Genomic DNA, 19,066 nt, shown 5'->3' with positions numbered 1-19,066 from the left:
GTGGAACAGATGCGCATCTGAACAGTCAAGGCATTGTTGGAAATTATGAACTGATATTAAACCAACACGTCTATTATGGTGTGTTAATGAATCCGTAGACTGTAAGACAAGGTAGCACTGTTATAATATTACATCTCCTTTTTCCCTGTGGTTTTTGAACTAAGGGTTTTTGAATCCATGCTGGGTAATCAAGGTAGCTCAGTGTGACAGCATCGTTAAGCTCATATGATTTAACCATATGCATATTCCGCGAGTGGCAGGTGATAAGTTCTCGAACGTATGAGACTTAAAATATTGAAATTCTTCCTCCCTCTCTCTCTCTCTCTCTCTCTCTCTCTTTGGGCTCTTCTCCAGGTCCCGCACGCTCCAGCGCCCGGCCCGTTCACTTTTCACCCCGCCTCAGTTCGGTGGGGTGGGGTAAGGGGGGAGCCGCTTGCACCCTGGCCGAATGCCGCCTCACTGCCTCCGCTATATAAACACACATTGGAGGCTCGCTGTGCGACTCGAACTCACATTGAGAAACTGTATGTGAAGAGAGAGAGAGCTAGAGCGCAAGAGAGAGGTAGAGAGTGAAACCGCATCAGAAAACGGGCTAGCGAGACGCACTACAGTCATCTGAAGATTTTTACTGCTCATAGGCATCAAACTTCGGAGGATTATTTCTTTCATTTATTTCTGCGTCTTCCTTATGACCATTACTTGATTTCAGTGCATTTAAAGAGATTATATCGAGCTTTCCCGTAAGATATATTTTTACAAATAATAACTAAAAGCAATTTATTATTCTTTTTTTTTTTTCAAAAGTAACTTAAAGCTATTTTTAAACAATTTGAAATTTAGAACAAAGTTTCAAAGTTTCAAGTTTGACAGGTTCACGCCAAATTAACATTTTAAAAATTTAAAATTCAGTTTAATATTGGAAAGCGATTTGCATAATTTAAAATGATATACAAACATTTAAGATCGATTTGTAATATCCAGCATTCTATTAATTAAACACTTTAATTTATTTATTTGCTTTTCATCACAAAACTTTGTTGCGTTGCCTTTTGGTGAGAGCTATTTTTTTGCTTTTCAGAATAATTGTAGCAGCAAATCATATATAACACATTAAGTCACTCATATACTCCCGAGAAGGCTTAACCACTGTAGTGCTCATCACTCCAAAGAAACATCTGAGACAAGTCCCCGGACGTTCACAGCCATGCTCTTCGAGAGTTTTGACCTTGTCTCGGCGCTGGCGACGCTGGCTGCGTGTTTAGTGTCCATGGCACTTCTTCTGGCCGTGTCCCAGCAACTCTGGCAGCTGAGATGGACCGCAACACGGGACAAGAGCTGCAAGCTGCCTATGCCCAAGGGCTCCATGGGGTTCCCCATCATTGGAGAAACATGCCACTGGTTCTTTCAGGTAAGTGCTCCATCTCCTTGTGTCTTTCCAAGTTTCCAGTCGCCTTACTGTCGTGCGCACACCGCTCCGCTGCGCGCCAGGCAGCGCGGATTCGTGCGCTCACCAGTGTATATAGTCTCCCTTTAGGTAAATGGGTTGTTAAAGACACATCAAGAGTAGGATAACGTCCACTAATGCTTTTCGCACGTGTGCGCCCGAGCGTAATATTGCGCTTTAAAAAGCGAACAGCCTGCAGGTTAGTTATTCCCACGTGTGCAATTTCATCCGTGCCATATTTCCATGGTGTTAATAAGCTGTCTGTTTTAGATAGCCGACAGTTTTTGTTTCATACAGCCAGTTCTCAATCCACGTGGAACAACCTGTTTGTGGCTGCCAAGAAAGGCGCGCTCCGTTCCAGAAATATTGTAGTCCTTGGCTTCGGATGCGCGGGAGAACACAGCCACTGAGCACCGCTTGTCAAAGCGCGCATAAACTTCTCTTGGCGCACGAAGAGGGATTGATCGCTAGGGCAGGTAGCGTCGCGCTCTCGTTGAGCTTCTGTGTAATTAAGCGCGCCGGTTACTCCAGACGAACCCGCGTGTTGTGAATGATGCCGTGCCGTTCTGTCATAATACCCAGGCAGCGCGTGGTGCGCACACAGTACATTCAGGGAGTCTCCGTGCCATCCAACTTAAGAAGACAGGGAAGTTTGTTAACGCTCACATGGCCGGTATTACAACTTAAAAAATAAGGTAGCGCACGAACTGAATACAAATCAGCACAGCGGCCATAAAGTGGTATTTTAAAAGGAGGTTATTACACAAACCTTCGCTGTAAAAAAACATTCCATACAGTAAAAATCGTGAATAAATGTCTGAGGAATTCTTTCCACATTAAAATCCACGGTGCGCTTTAGGATGTCCCTGGACATTGGCTTCCAGTAGCTGGAGTGGGTTGCTTTAAACTGAGATTTGCTGAGGTTCAATAGGGGAGGAATGTCCTGGTCTGAGTGGTGTACATATCAAATTCTCTGGTCAGGAATAGATTCTCCAAACTTGCTGGAAATCCAGCAGAGAATTTCCATGCAGTTGGCAGGCTCTCTGTGAAAACAAACAGGCTTGAGTGCATCTCAGAGTTACATATTTAAAATCAATAGGATTTGGTCCAGTCCATTTGTGCCAAAGTTGTGTCATTCCTTTTTGCCATAGCTTGAGGCATGACTGCGAGGCGACCGAGAGCTACTGTGCAAACGTGCAGTTTGAAATGTTGATCTCTCTCCTTCTTGTGCTTTTGAAAACATGCATTGCTTTTTAACAATCTGTTACACCGATACATTTAAGACAACCGCTTAAATTTGTCAGTTAACCCCTTTTGTGGACCACAATTCTTTCCTTACGCCTCAGCGGAGCAGCAGTTGAATCCATAAGTGGGTCAAATCTGTGATTGACATAGATTTATGGACTCAGAGGAGTCTAATTTTTGTGCGTTCTCTTGTGGTGTGTCTGTCATTTTGAATTATTAAATGATTTTGTATTTTGTCTGTGTATGAATTTTCAATTGACCACAAAAAAATATCTGGTCAGAACGTACTTTTTTTTTGGTTCTCTGCTCAACGGTGCTCCAAGTTTTGCTGAAATATCCATATGGAGCTTAGCTATGACTGTGCCAGGGCTGATTAGTTATGGAGAGTTCAGATTTAACATTACTAAAGATCATTATATGTGAGCAGTTTCTGAGTACACAGGGCAGGCTGTCTAACATGAGAGCACAGTTCACCCAGTGGGCAGCCCTCCCTTACCTCTACCCCACGTCTCCACCTTGACCCAAATCGCTCCAGTCTGGGTGGCAATAAAGCTGCCCACCAGGGGGTCAAAAACACACCCACACCCTGGGACAAAGACTACACGGCTTGGGGCTCTGATCAGAATTCCAGAGAGCATGGCCTATAGAGACCCGGGGGATTTAGGAACAGTCTTCCAGCATCCCCTCTCTCTCGCTTTCTGGCTTTCTCCTGGGGCTTGTCGGGATTAGCGAGCATGAAACGGGCATGACTGGCACCAGTGCGCTGTGGCCCCTTTTTCACCTCTGGAACGCACCAGCAACCCCTCAAACAGCCTCTTGTCTTTAGGAACAGGGGACGGGGGGTGAAAGCGAAGGGGGCTTGGCAGCAGTAGTGGGAGGAGGAGGAAGGTAGGGGGATAGAAAAGAGAAGAAAAGGGGGTCCCCGGGGTGAGCGCTCACACTGCACTGAACAACCATAATCTCTCTCCACAAAGTGTTTCCAGGTCAAAGGGGAGCCCATTCTCTCAGCTCGGCCACATTTAGGTTCTTTGCGCTTGTCTCGTGGGCTTTGGCGCTCGCTCGGCATTAAGCGAAACCATTTCTCACTGCACTGCCCGAAATTCCCATATCTCCATTCATTTATGCAGAGCCATGTGCCTCCGAGAACACCCTCTTTGGCGGGTACACCCAAGGGTGACTGATGGCCAAATAATGGGACCTCAAGTCCTACTGCCTCTGCTCGCTTTCCCCCTCTCTCTCTCTTTCTGCAGAAATGCTGTCTATACCCCAATGGAGACGGGCCAATGCACACATCCTGAGAGATTCCAACGGGCTATTTCAGTAAATGGACATATTATCTTTATTTACGCTGAGACTGTGGGTCAGCGTACGGAGAACTCCTCCCGCGCCGTTACCTGCCGCTCTGAACCAATAAACACAGCGGCCCCCAGACTAAGCCATGCAGACGCACATGGATATATACAGAAGGACCTGAGGACAAGGGTCAGAATAATGAGTGATACTAATAAAGAGCACGGAGCGGAACGACGTGCCAAGCAAAACTTGCTGTACACTTTTCAAATCCCGCCGCTCCATCCATCTTTCTTTTCGTCTCGTCTTTCTTTACGCCGGTCATATGCTGAAGAAACACACTGAGGTGATTGAAATTGCATATGAAATCGCAACCCCCCCGGTCCCTCGCGTAGCACCCCTGTGTTCAGGTCAACCGTAGCTGATCTGAATAAATATAATTAAAAGGGTTTTTTGTGATTTTAATAAAGGGGTCATTTGTATGACATTTCCACTGGCACACAAAGGCTACATTTATGTAGCGGGAGGCTCGACTGGTGTCCAATTTACACAGAAATTTGTATTTTTAGTCCTGCGCACTCTGTGCGGAATGGGCCAGTGGAAAAAAGCGGTCCTCTTTATTGCGCCCCCTTGTAAAATATCTGATAAATTTCTTTTCAAAATAAAAGAAACTATTGAACGTGGCGAGTTAACCCTTTTACCTCCAGAGGCAGAGAACAGGCATGTTTTGTGTGAGGTTGAAGAGCATGTAACTGAGCACACACATGTACTGTAAACACATCTGATCTGACAAGAATCTATTATTTGTTTTGTCTGTCATATCTATTTCATTCTGATTCTAAGGCTTTAAATACGTCAAGTGCCAAAACCTACGCAGCTGCACGAGCTTCTGACACAGATGTTCTTCTGCCAAGAGCCCCGCGCACTTTATTGTCTTCGAGCGACGTCTGACATGTGTTTTGCGGTCCAAATGAATGTGGAAAGCTTTTCGCTCTTATCGCTGAAGATCATCTAACCTCAACCTCTAACGGAGTTCTTGAACCCAATCTGCCTTCGCTCAAAACAAACAGGCTTTTATTTGACTGACAGCCGATTTCACTTGCCTTTTGAGAAAACGAGCTCGGAGCAACAAAGTCACCACGACCATGCATGCGTGCAGAAGCGAACGGACGCACCGGCCACATACGTGTGTGTGTGTTTGACAGTGCGAGTAAGCTGCAGATTATTACCTCATTGCTTTTCCAGGGTGTGTGGAGCTTTTGTGCGTCAGTGACCCTTTTGGGTTTTTTGTTTTATTTTCGTTCTCTGCACGTCTGAGCTTCTGTGGCCTTGTGAAATGAGGGAGGACATTTCTCACCTTCTAGCCAAATGACATCTGCGCGGCCAAGCCCAGCACGCTTGTCTCCCCATTTTGCCTCACGACCCGTTCTGCTATTTCCAGCGCGCCGCGTCACTTTTCTATGAAGCAGACTGACCATTAAACCATCTTAATCACATTTTCTTATGCTCACTTTACTGTCAATCACTGTTCTAATCACATTTTCTTATGGTCACCTCACTGTCAATCACTTCCAAGCAGGAAAACCATTAGCTTTTCCCATCTTCTAGCACATCTTTTGCACTTTCCACTTGTGCTACACAGGTTAGGACTGGATCCTCTCTGGCTGCCCTTCTGTGTACACTTGTTTAAGGAGGAACTGTTGGCCCCTACATGTGTAAATACACACATGTGGATGTTAGAAATGTGTATGTGTTTTTGGTGATGTAGTGTGTGACCATACATTGCACACTTTCACTACTCATACAGAGGTGGAAAAAAGGCCTGGTCTGGTAAGGATGACAGCATGTGGTGTTTAAAATGGATGTTCTTGTTCCCAGAATTATCAAACACACCAAGTTCACGCAGGTCACACATGACGTCAAAAAAAGAAATCGTCTGAAGGGGAAATATGACAGAACAAAGACCATAAACAAACATAATATAATACAAATTACAAGTTCACTTGTGCGTAAATGTGTTTATACATTGAAATCAACAGAGAGAGAGTTAGAGAGTGCCCTTATGTTGGGCATGTGTGAAAGACGGCCTTGTCCTGGCCCTGTCAGGTTGAAAACGGCTCCTTTCTCTCTCTCATACCGACTGGTCCCACTGCTGAGAGGTGAGCACACACACACAATCATCCATCATCACACACACTCAGTTCTCACCATGCGGTGAAAGATACTACATTTATTTTCCCCCTCTTCCCCTGCATTGCTTTTGGATGTGTGTGTGTGTGTGCGCATGTGGTTGTTCATGTCAGCATTACCTCTTGCCCTCACACTCACCTGATATGTGAAATCCTCAGTGTCTTTAAGTATAGACTGGCTGTGAGCTGGCCAGTGAACATTTCTCTCCCCCCACACACTGTTCACGCAGTGGCTGTGCCCCCTGTCCAACACCTGGCGAGGTCCCGGAATGCCATGTGTCTGTTTGGCCGTGGACAGAGCTCCTGTGGGGGAAACTTCGGTCATACTGTTTTAGAACAACAGCCTAAAACAGTTTCTTACTGACTAAACCTTGTTTTTCTGAAGTCCAAACATGGTGGTTTATGATTCTTGAATCAGGAATTCTTTCACCTCCTCCCAACGAGGAACCAAAAAATATTTGAATATGACATAATCCCGCCAAAACTATAAAACCCAAAACAGGCTTTTGCTGGAAAAATCGTGAAAACTGAGAAAGAAAAGTGTGAAAGTGTGAAATATGGTTTAAATTGTCCACCACTGCGGATTTTACAGCCATATTTTCTCCCACATGTTCTGGTTAAACTTTGGCAGTTGAGAAAGTGAGACTTAATCCCCTTTTGTCTGACCTTGTCTAACCTTGGTGTGCATATATCTCGTTAGTTTGATCTTATAATCTCACTATTTAATTAAGCCGATAATTTGTTATAGGATCTTAGGGCCAAGGTGCCGTGCGGGTCATAAGGCATTTGCTAAGCTCTCAGAGATCTCAGCCAGTCGGGAGCTAAGGTTGTCATTTATGGTTTCTGACATTATGGAGGTGTTGGATTTGTCAGTCAGCCAAGGGCAAAGGTGAGACGCACAGATAAAAAAGTGAAGTCATACAATGACAGTATGTCAGTATTTAAAATGCAGTGCATTTCAGATGATGCTCGTGCATGTATGCCGACGTATGTCATAAAAAATTCAACGGCAAGACATCATTCATGAACTAATCTGTTTATTTATTTATATATGTAGAGGTGAGAAACCCAGCCTCTGGCCACAAGTACACGAAAAGGGGTGAAGCGCTTATCCATCTCCAAAAAGACTGGTTTAGGGCAGATAGGGCAGATAGGAGGGGGATTGGGAAGTGCATGCCCTCAAGGAGCACTATTCTCAGGACCTGTCCTTCATATTTGAGACCAGGAGATGGTGGGAAAGTGAAAGTGACCAAAACTACTCTGTCCATACACTTACTGTAAAACATTCCCGAAGTATGCAGTTTGAATTCTGCCACCTTTGGTCATGACTTCTCAGTTTGAACATAAGTGATATTAAGCTAATTACCTGAGCAGTAAATGCCATAAAAATGACTTTTAAAATTTCACTTACCACATAAACAGAGTAAGGAGAGATGAGGGATAGGACGATGGCGAATGATTTGCAGATCCTGAGCACCACTGACAAACATCTAATCTTGTTAAATGTATGGAAAATACTGCTGCTCCGTAGTTATACACAATGTGTACACGTCCTTACTGTACTATCTATACCATAATGAAATACTTTAATTAATGATTTATACGTTACTTTTATAAACAATTTAGCTCCACATTTGACTTGAGCAGGCATTAACACCTCAGCATGCATATAGCATGCTGAGGTGAAGTGTATTCAGACTAGTCTCTCTCAGCCAAACAGGGAAAAAAAGCCTTGCATGCTGCTAAATTTATCCTTGCAAATAAGAGTGTGAGTGTTGGAGTGTGCTCGATGAAACTGGTCACAAATTTTGGTAAAGGAGGGGGGAAGGGGGGTGGCAAGGGGAGCAAACAGCTCTACTGCCACTTCCTGCCATGGGGTCAGTATGTGTGTGTGAGGCTGAGAGGTTACAGGCCGTCTTTATGTGCTCAGCAGAGGTCTCAAGGGCTAGAGGCAATTACTGTGTGTTATACAGAGCAACTCACTCCAGAGCTAAGAGTCTTTATCATGTTCATAATTATACTCAACTTAAATGTGCATGATGACTATAAATTAGTTTTACTTTAGTACTGTGCAGAATAATGCATTTAAGTATGTATGTTTTCTTTACAATTTATTTGTTTATGCTCAAAATGCATACAGCATTAACACAGTGACATTTCAGTCAGGCAGATGTTATGGCTACAGAGCCATGATACACCATTCAGGTTCATGTCAAGTGTGTTTCTGTAACCCTTAAACGTCCCTTTTAGATGTTTGAGGTAATCACTCTGCTTGTTCTTAAATTGTAGAGGTGAAGGGGTCAAAGGTGAAAGTTTGCAGGATGTACTGAATTCCTTGCTGATTAGCACTTTCAGCCAATCTTTCACACAACACACCGACTTCAGAGAGCTAATGGCTGCGCTCATATACTCATTAGATCACTTCTCTCAGCGTGATCCCGAAGGCTAAGCCTGAGCCCCTTCTTAGCTAAAGCTAACCCAATTGCATAAAGAATGCCGTGAACGGGACCTTTATGCCCTTACAATACAAAAACAAACAAGTGGGCTAATCCCACAAGACGAACACCCTTCATTCCAAACACCTATTAGCCCTAACACCTCATAACATTGGTAATATTCCGATGGAAACCATTAGCTTACAGTGTTGTGTTCAGTTTTATGGGTTATTGCTAGGCTAAAGGCTAATAATGTCATTGAAATTACAAAGGTAATAATTCTGTTCAAATTACGGTTTAAACCCAACAGCTATTGTTGGCAAAAAAAGCACAGTGGTGATGTTTCAGGCATGTTGGTGATTTATTAAAATCATAATATTAACAATACTGTATAGTATCATTTTAGGTAATTTATACTTTATAATAGTGCATTATTATATATGCTAATAATGCAGTCAAATCGAATAATTGCGATTAATCGCATCCAAAATAAACAAAATGTGTTTACATAATAGAAATATATATTATATATATTTCGTAAATATATACATGCATGTGTGTTTATATATACGCATACAAATACACACAGCACACACACATATTATGTAACCACTTTTATTTTGAATGCGATTAATCACAATTAATCGATTTGACAGCAGTACTTTATAATAAATGTAATTTAACAAATATATAAATTTAAGATTAAAAAGTATTGTTAATATATACTTACAGTTAGCCAGTTAACACTTTTTTATTTACTGGAGCAGTTTGCCATTCTTTCTTTTATGATTTTAGAAAATATGATACTCTGATATAACACGATTGTAACTGCATCTGTTCCACTGTTTAATTTGCAACTAATGTATCTTCTTTTTGCACCTGCTTCTGTTTTTCAGGGTGCGGGTTTCCATGCGTCAAGGAGGCAGAAGTATGGAAACGTATTCAAGACTCACCTGCTCGGACGGCCGCTCATCCGGGTCACGGGGGCAGAGAATGTGCGTAAGGTTTTGATGGGAGAGCACAGCCTGGTCACTGTGGACTGGCCCCAAAGCACCAGCACCCTACTGGGTCCCAACAGTCTGGCCAACTCTATAGGAGACATCCACCGCAAAAGGAGAAAGGTAAGGTCCATATACAATTGTTTAATACTCAAATGCATTCTTATTATGTGTGGGAACCATCCTTATCTTCTAACAGATGGTGCACCGTTTTCCTGCCTTGCAAATGACAAATGTTTTGAATTCGTGAAAGCACAAAACAGAGTAAAAACGAGAGATGGAGTGAAAGAAACAAGATAGAAGGTTAAATGGAAATGGCTCTGCCATCCTTAGGTACAGATTTGCGTACAGATACCCACAATGCCTCGCTCACTATTGTTACACATAACAGTCCGCTCACAATGGCGGATTACGCTCATAACTAGCTTCTCCTCAAATCCAACCCATTGTTCAGGAACAAAATAGCTTTTTTGTGGACCCTGGTTCTCTTCAGTCCCTTGGAGGCTTGAGTTTCACCCCACACACCTGTTCCATTGAGGGGTCAGCGGGGTGTAATCAGTCTGGTTAATCCTCCAGGTCTAGGGCCTCACGCAAACCCCCTAATGACTGCTAATTAGTCAGCCAGCCTCAGACGGACAAAGACCGCCTTATAGACCCTGTTCACCCAGGTTTCTATGTCCTGCCCTGAGCACTAATGTCATAAATATATTTTCATTTGTTCTTCTACCTCTCTGGAGGCATACAGCAATGTACAGTCTATATTTTAGACTGGAAAGGCATGTTCATCGACACAGCCTGTTATAACATCTAAGCTCTCTGGGACATCCCGTTCTAGGCCTGATGTTTGGGAAAAAATAGAATGACTCTTTGAAAACAATTGCAACACATATATACGTGTACTGGAGAGAGACCGAATGCAAGTATTAGATCCAAACGGCTCTGGAGCTTGGGATGTAGCTATATAGATGATATCATTCTTAACAAAAGTTCTTCCGTGTCTTTATCTATGTGCTGGTCACACAAAAGTCCATTGAGTAATATTAGACGCGACTAAATCACACATGTTGACGGAACAAGAGAGAGCAGAAGGCCTATCAAACAGTGGATTTGGTGAGGTGTTGAATTTATTAGGTTGGCCAGTAGAGGGCACAGGATCTTAATTCTGCGCTCACCTGCCTACACAAAGTGCTCTTGCTGTGAATGAGGGATTTTGTTTTAGTCAGCGGGGGAGAGACAGAAAAGAGAGAGAGATTGGAAAAGTAGAGAGAAGTGTAAAGAAAGTGAATGGTTTGGGGGAGAGAATAAAGAGGTCTTTACATTCTGGTCAAACCAGCAGCTTTGAGCAGTTTCATATAATTTAAGACATATGGAAATTATTAGGGTGGGGGAGTTTTAAAAGGCTGAGGGTGTATGTGTGTGGAAAGTGCAGTACAAGAAGTCACGTTTTGTAATGAAGACAGGCGGCTGTTTTTTTTCCAGTAGTGTTCAAAATCCTGTATAATAGGGACTGGCATTAGCGGAGCTTGACTGACGTCTGTCTAGTACACAGAGACTTGCAAAAGGAAAATAGTAACCTTCAAAAAATCCCAAACCAACAAGCAGTATAAATATGCCATTGTGTTGCATATATTAATTTATGGGCAGTAGCTAAGAGAGATGTGTAACGCAAACATGCGTGTAGTCGATCGTTTTTTCTCCACACTTGTGGAACTGCGTGACGTGCCAGAAAAGGATCTGATGTTGGTGATGTAGTGGAATGGACAGATAATTGGTGGTTTTATATACATGAGGACGAAAAAAGATTTTAATAACTAAATGATATACTAACAGCCAGTTCATTGCTTAGCGTTAGAGATGAAATATGTCTGAGAAAAACAGCACAGAAAGGAGACACAAAGAAATGGGCCTTGGCGAGAGAAAGTCAGACAGAGAGACAGGAGGAGGACACACAAGTCTCCGCCCCCCTTCCCTTTACTACTGTGGAAATAAGCGGGGCGGAGACGAGGTATTTGGAATGAGATGGCATATAAAAAGTGCTATTGTTAGTCGTCGGCACTGGAACATGGATGTTATTTCACTAAACAAACCAGCACAACTGAGGTACATTAGAAATGCACTGCTGCGGCCAGGAAAATCTTACCTTTGCCTTTCGCCCTCACTGCTGATGCAGAGGGAAACTCTCAGATATTCTGAGGGCGAGGTGGAGGTAGGTGAGTGGCTGTTAAGAGTACAAGAAGGTCAAAAATTGTGAGGTCTTCATAATGAGAATGTTCCATGCCTCAAACTATTAGACAAATAAGTTTGGACTTTAGGTGCCGAATGTGGCTTCGGGATAATATTTTCATGACATTTCTTGTCTGTGGAGCACAGATGTGCTGGATTGTAATGGGTGATGTGATTCATGGGCCAGGTGCATTGTGGGAAGTGTAGTTCAAAAAACAATGTTTCGTACATTTGGAACACTGCAATATACATGTAGATGCAAACTCTTAAATAATATTGCTATCAGTCAGTGTCAAATATCTGGGCAGGTTCTTAAGCCTACATGTTTTTGGAAGCACCGCTTTCTCAGGCCAATTAGATCATGTCCTTGGCTCTTTGGTAAAATACATCAGTTTTGGGACTTGCAGCTATAAATTTAGAAAATTCCTCAACTGATTGCAAACCTATTTATCATGTCATATTTATTCTCTACTGATGCAAACAGCAGACTAACCGCACTTTCAATTGTGTTTCCCAGATCTTTGCTAAAGTCTTCAGTCATGAGGCTTTGGAGAGCTACCTGCCCAAGATCCAGCAGGTCATTCAGGAGACGCTGCGGGTGTGGAGCTCCAATCCTGACCCCATCAACGTCTATCGTGAGTCCCAGCGGCTCTCCTTTCACATGGCGGTGCGTGTGCTCCTGGGTTTCCGCATCTCTGAAGAGGAGATGCACTGTCTTTTCCGCACTTTCCAGGATTTTGTGGAGAACGTTTTTAGCCTTCCCATCGACCTGCCATTTAGTGGTTATAGAAAGGTAAAATATCAATATTTATTGCCTAAATCGCTTCAGAATAGAGAAAAGGATTAGATTGTCTCTGGTACACAGTGGTAGATCAACTAATAGACTTGTGTGTGTTTGCAGGGCATTCGTGCAAGAGACTCGCTCCAGATGAGCATAGAAAAAGCCATCAGAGAGAAACCACTCCACACTCAGGGGAAAGACTACACTGATGCTCTTGATGTGCTTCTAGAGAGCGCCAAGGAGAACAACACAGAGCTTACGATGCAGGAGCTCAAGGTGAGCGAAGCACTACTGATGCACTACAGCTCTGTTTCAAAACCTTGTTTCAAAAGCTGCTTAACTAAACAAAATTTTAATACCTCATAGGTGTGCCTTCCTGTTTGAAGGATATTTCAAACAGCAATCAGCAAATGATTAAAAATCATGACATAAAACAAACATAGTGGAAAAAACTTAACATAAAAAAGCATAGTAGAGAAATACTGATTATAAAATAGTACTGTCAATCAATTAAAAAAAATAAATAATCTCACATTTTTTCCATGAAATTAATCACAATCTCACCTAACATTAAAGTTTTTTAATATACTTTTATACTGCAATAATTTCGCATTCAATCTTCAAATTAATGTAGAAAGAACAGTATATTTTTAATATTTGTTAAATATTTTTATGACTGAAGGTGAGTATCAGTAGGCATGTTTCCATTACAGATTGGTGCAAAACGTTGGTGATATTACGTGATATTACAATAGCGCGTGGCGTGGCTGGTATAAACATATGCATTCATTCAGTGGCATCGATCAGCTCCGGTGGCCGTGTTGGAGCCATAACATGACCTGTAAATGCGGAAAAAAAAGCCCCGTCTCCATTGCAGTTTTGCAAAATATTCCTTTTTGGAATTGCCTGAAAAACCACCTCATGCGAGCGTAAAAACGTTTTTGTGATATATGGGAGTTTTCGCGAATTTACGTGTTTCCATTTGGCGTATTTTCAGTTCACAATTTCAATTTGAAGGGTAATGCAAACGCAGCTACTGATACAAATATTGCTGATGTCTCTAGGAAATTATTTTTTTGTAATATTTAACCAATAAATATAGTAATTCAGCATTACAATATAATTGAGAGCTGTCAATTTTAACATTTATTAAAAAATAACAACTTTGACTTTATTTGACTTAAAAAATGTATTTGTTATTTGGTTATTTGCACGTCTGAAAAGTCTCCCGTTTGATGTGGTCATAAAGACGTTCTGTGGCTAAATGAACGCACAAAAAAAGAGACAGAAGCAGCAGTGCGTAGGGTGGCTAACCCTTGCCCCACCTATGCGTTAACTGCGTTAAATATTTTAAACCCTGCTAAACTGGCCAAATTTATTGCCTGCGTTAATGCGTTTATTTTAACAACACTATTATGAATGTACAGCATAATAACACTAAAACCTACTGATAATTTATTTCATCAGTTTTTTTCTTATTAGTCTATTGTGTCATTAAGGTAGCAAAATGCTAATGTGAAACTCTACTGGAATGAAATGTGAGCACACTATTTGTGTAAGTGCAAGAGTGACTAAGACAGTAGCATATATGTGACCCTGGACCACAAAACCAGAATCAATTTTAAAATTAAGATTTATACATCATATAAAAGCCAAATAAATAAGCTTTTCATTGATGTATGGTTTGTTAGGATAGGATAATATCTGAATAATAATATTTGAAAATCTGGAATCTGAGGAATATTGAGTAAATCGTTTAAAGTTGTCCAAATGAAGTTCTTAGCAATGCATATTTCTAATCAAAAGTTTTGATATATTTAAATAATAAACTAAATATCTTCATGGAACATGATCTTTACTTATTATCCTAATGATTTTTGGCGTAATAGAAAAATAGAATATTTTGACCTATACAATGTATTTTTGGCTATTGGCTATCTCTATTTAATCTGTATAATCTCTATTTAATGCTGTACATGAAACTGGTCATGGTTTTCACCAGCCAGTCATCCTTCCATCAGTCTCTTCAAGCTAATCATTTGCTTTTCACCAGATGATTTTGTTTTCAGAGTGAGGTCAAATTGTGATTACTTGATTACATATTAAAGCTAAACAGGAAGTCAACATCATGATATTGAGAGGTTGCAGCGACTCTCTGGCAGCACACTTTGCCCACTGACTGCTCTCTTTATTTCTCTTCTCTCTCTCCCGCTTGGTTCTCTAGTCGCATGACCAAACTGGGATGACAGACATTTAATGACACAGATAATAGTCAACTGCTTCCCTGTAGGCTATTGTTACCTGGTTATTCCACTTGGCTCAGACGTTTCAGCTGTTTTCTTTAGTGAGGTACATGCATAGTCTCCTCAGACAGTGGCGGCAGGAGTGGCTCCCAGGCCTGTCAACACCAACTCACTGGCAAGCAGTTAAAAAAGGGAGGGAGAGAGAAGAGAGAAAAAAGAAACCTGTGTAAGATGGCTGCCAAACCTCAAAGAGAAAAAAAAGAAGAGAGAAGGAAAGAAAAGAAATAAAGAAGCTCCATCCTAAGAATTCAGAGAAGTCAGATTGCGGTGAAGTAGCTGACTAGAGAAAATATATACGCTACTGTTCAGAAGTTTCGGATCAGTATTTTTATTTTTTTTGAAGGAAATTAAAACTTTTATTCAGCAAGGACGCATTAATCAATCAAACCATAAATCATCAGTAACAGATCTCAAAGTGCCAGAATATTAGTGTCAAATATTTAGTGTCCATATATGTGTCATTTAATGACAAACCTCTTTCTTTCTCCCTCAGGAGTCCACTATTGAGCTGATCTTCGCTGCTTTTGCCACAACAGCCAGCGCCAGCACGTCTCTGATCATGCAGCTGCTGCAACACCCTGCTGTGCTGGAGAAGCTTCGAGAGGAGCTACGGAGTTGCGGCCTGCTGCACGACGGCTGTCTGTGCCAGGGTGAACTGCGACTGGACAGCATCATTAGCCTCAAGTACCTGGACTGCGTGATCAAAGAGGTCCTGCGTCTGTTCGCGCCTGTGTCCGGAGGTTACCGCATTGCCACGCAAACGTTTGAGCTGGATGTAAGTTGTTGTGGATTTGCAGCTAATTGAACCCAAAAATGAGAATTTTGTTCTCATGTACTCACCCTCATGTTGTTCCAAACAAGTATGGCTTACTCTTCTCGGGGGGAAACATGTTCAGATGTTTTAAGCATAAAAAAAAGATAGTAAAAGTCGGGGGGTCCAGTGTTGTGTTGGACCATAGTGTTTTCTTAAAGAAAAAAAAGTCATATGGGTTTGAGTCATATGAGTAAATGATGTTGGAGTTATGTTTTTTCCACTATGTTTTTAATGTTTTATATTGTTGTTAATGCTTTATTTCAGTTCGTTTTAGTAATTTTAGTACTGTAGAATTTAAACTTGTTTTATTTCAGCTAGTTGCCAACATTTCTCATTTCCGTTCAAGTTTTTTATCTAATATTTATCGGAGTGTCTATTTAAACTAAGAGCAAATGGCCTGCCTTGTTGGCAGAGGCTATTTACAATAACTCCACCCATTAGTGTTTGGTTAGGCTAGATGGCAAAAGACAGCCACTAAACAACATCTCTAGTGGCGTAGTTACTAAAATGCGTAGCACTGACTTTTTAATGCGACCGACTCGAGTTTGAATCCGCCTTTTGCCGAATTTATTCTTCTCTCTTTTCACATCACATATCACATCGGAAAGGCATTTAAAATAATTGAAAAGTGAAAAAAAAGTGCCTCATGAGTGTTTATGGGGTAGGTGTATGGAGCGCTATTGTTCCAGTAAGGCGTTATCCATTTAATCATTTGAATAATAAAAATTGTAATTTACACTCAACACATAATTATTGCGTATGGTTTTATAATGTACTACAATAATGAGGTGTAGATATCTGTCACTGAGTACTATAAATAACATCCTGTTTACACTTATTGCAAAGAAAATAGGCCCTACTGCTATTTTTACATAGTGTAAATAGAATCTATTGCTATTTGCACTTAGTGTAAACAGCATCTATCGATAAGAATCTAAGTTATTTTCACTTAGTACATTTTATTTTATTTTCATACTACATATTCTTTTATATTAAATTTTTATTTTTAGTTAGCAATGACAACACTTCTAACCTCCCTTTTGCCTGTCTCTCAGGGTGTACAGGTGCCCAAAGGTTGGAGTGTCATGTACAGCATCCGTGACACCCACGACACCTCAGCTGTGTTCAAGGACGTGGAGGCCTTCGACCCGGACCGGTTCAGCCCAGAGCGGAGCGAGGATCGCGAGGGCCGCTTCCACTACTTGCCCTTCGGCGGTGGAGTTCGCTCCTGCCTCGGCAAGCAGCTGGCCACTCTCTTCCTTAAACTCCTGGCCGTGGAGCTGGCTGGAGGCAGCCGCTTCGAACTGGCCACGAGGACATTCCCGCGCTTGATTTCGGTGCCCGTGGTGCACCCCACTGACGGCCTGCGTGTAAAATTCTTCGGCCTCGACTCTAACCAGAATCAGATCATGGCCAAGTCGAACGAGATGCTGGATGCCACCGTGTGACAGGAACAGACTTCATATTTTGAGCTGTTACCTGAAATTGAAAAGACTCTCATTTGCCAAAAATGTATAGTCTATCATTTGTAAAGAGGTATATCAGAAATCTATAAATTTAACTGAACGTATTGCTACATCAGGAGAGCACAAGAGGAACGTTTCAGAAAGGAAGAGGCGAAAGGGACAGTCATATAAGCCGATGTAGATGTCACAGGGTCTTGAGATGAGAAGTTTTGTGTGAGTGTTTTTCGTGGATGCTAAGGTCATTTATATGTATATACAGTATGTGTGGTGTTTGTGTGTGCGTGTAAATACATTACATGTTTTTTCTTGTGCGAATGTATGCGTGTGCCTGTTTGCGTGCGTGGACAGGTTGTTATTCAGCTAAGGTATTAGCAGTTAGAGTAGGCAGTGTAAACTAGAATGAATGGGCGGATTGTGTAATTTACTCAGGTGTGTTAGCAGTACAGAAGGAGCTTTCAGACTAACTCAGTACTTGTTATACATGCTCTGTACATAAGTGACAATTCATAATATTCTTTTTAAGAGGGTGAGAGATGAAGAGAGATATATAACTAGACAGAGACTATACGAGAAAATTAACCTGTGCAGGCTCTCAAAACAAGCTATAGAGGGAATGGGGAACTTGTTCCTGCTGCAAATGTTATATCTGAAGAAAAAAAGCAAAAAAACAAGTCATAACTGTCGTATATGCTGCTTTGGGAGTCGCTTTTTATTTATACGATGGAGCAGAGTGCCAACTGACCTCTGCAAAGAGGAAGGTTTCTTCTTTTTTCCTGCTGCTCCACATCAATATACGAAGAAATTATATTGAGTAGATGATGGTGGAACTGAGTGGACAATCATCAGCCATTGACTCTATATACCACCAATCGGGAGAGTTTTCTTGAGACGCCTCTGAAGGGACTTTAAGGGCGGTTGGTTGAGAGGCACTAGGACTCTGAGCAACCCGGCGAGGGTTCTTCCTTCACTTCCTTTACAGGCCACACGAAGGACTTTTCTTTGACAAAATATGCCACTGATCTTTTTTTATGAATTAATGAATGAATGAATTAATGTCTGCTGCTTTCACCGTTTTCTAACAGAGAGTAGATTGCTATAACTTCAGCTACACTTTTGCAATTGTTGTGAGTGCAAGAGGCATTTCACCTATTAGAAAGCCATGGGTAAAGCATTTTTGCATTGTCTAATATCCTAATATTCTTGCTATTAATATTATTATTATTATTGTAATAAATCTTATTTTAAGTGCTATTTTTGTTATATTTCAGAATAGAGTTCTAGTATAAGTAAAGTCTGTTGGTAAATACTGTTCTATTTAGAATGATATGGATTTCAGTTATACTGTATTGTACACAGTGTTTAAATGTTAATATGGTTTTATGTTATTGTAATAATTATAATTTTGGTTATCATTATTATCATTGCATTTAGTTAATATTAATAAACAGAAGCACTTGCGAGGTATGTTTATTTTGAGTGCCATTTGACTACATGTTCTGCTCTTTTGTTGATTGTTGAGTTTGTCTGTACATATATTTTATTCCTTTTTACAAATCCACATTTCACTTAGTTCAAATATGAATGTTTTTCCCTACTTTTTTGTTACAGTGATTCTTTAAATGTACTTGGTAATTTTATAAACCCTTGTAATAAACTATAATGTGAAAATCAATCATGCAGTCCTAATTCTTTCCTATGATCTTGGTTAACGGCATTAACAACTTCCTTCGCCACTTAGACTCAGTGGTATCTGGATGCATTTTGAACATGATTTTTAAAATTATGGCTAAATATTTTAATTGTTAACCACATGCGAGTCTGTTTTACATCACCTAGGAACCACAGGATGCCCCTTTGATGGTTTGCAGTCATATTCTG

General features: G+C 41.2%; 1 protein-coding gene across 2 annotated transcripts; it reads left to right on the top strand.

Annotated features, from left to right (window-relative positions):
* Positions 1-483: 483 nt before the first annotated feature.
* On the top strand, positions 484-18,860 carry LOC127167831 (cytochrome P450 26B1). 2 transcript variants are annotated; one of them, XM_051114109.1, is made up of 7 exons: positions 484-740; positions 1,079-1,408; positions 9,500-9,724; positions 12,342-12,617; positions 12,726-12,881; positions 15,402-15,683; positions 16,778-18,860. In XM_051114109.1, exons 2-7 carry the CDS (start codon positions 1,205-1,207, stop codon positions 17,168-17,170), a joined length of 1,536 nt encoding a protein of 511 aa, XP_050970066.1. In that variant the 5' UTR covers positions 484-740; positions 1,079-1,204; the 3' UTR covers positions 17,171-18,860. The 2 variants fall into 2 exon arrangements, with proteins under 2 accessions (XP_050970066.1, XP_050970065.1); XM_051114108.1 differs by having other exon boundaries at positions 484-1,408.
* Positions 18,861-19,066: the final 206 nt, after the last annotated feature.

The sequence above is a fragment of the Labeo rohita genome, chromosome 7 (assembly GCF_022985175.1).
Source record: "Labeo rohita strain BAU-BD-2019 chromosome 7, IGBB_LRoh.1.0, whole genome shotgun sequence".
Classification (NCBI taxonomy): domain Eukaryota; kingdom Metazoa; phylum Chordata; class Actinopteri; order Cypriniformes; family Cyprinidae; genus Labeo; species Labeo rohita.
Note: the sequence above shows the minus strand (reverse complement) of the source record. Positions and strands in the feature narration are given on the sequence as shown.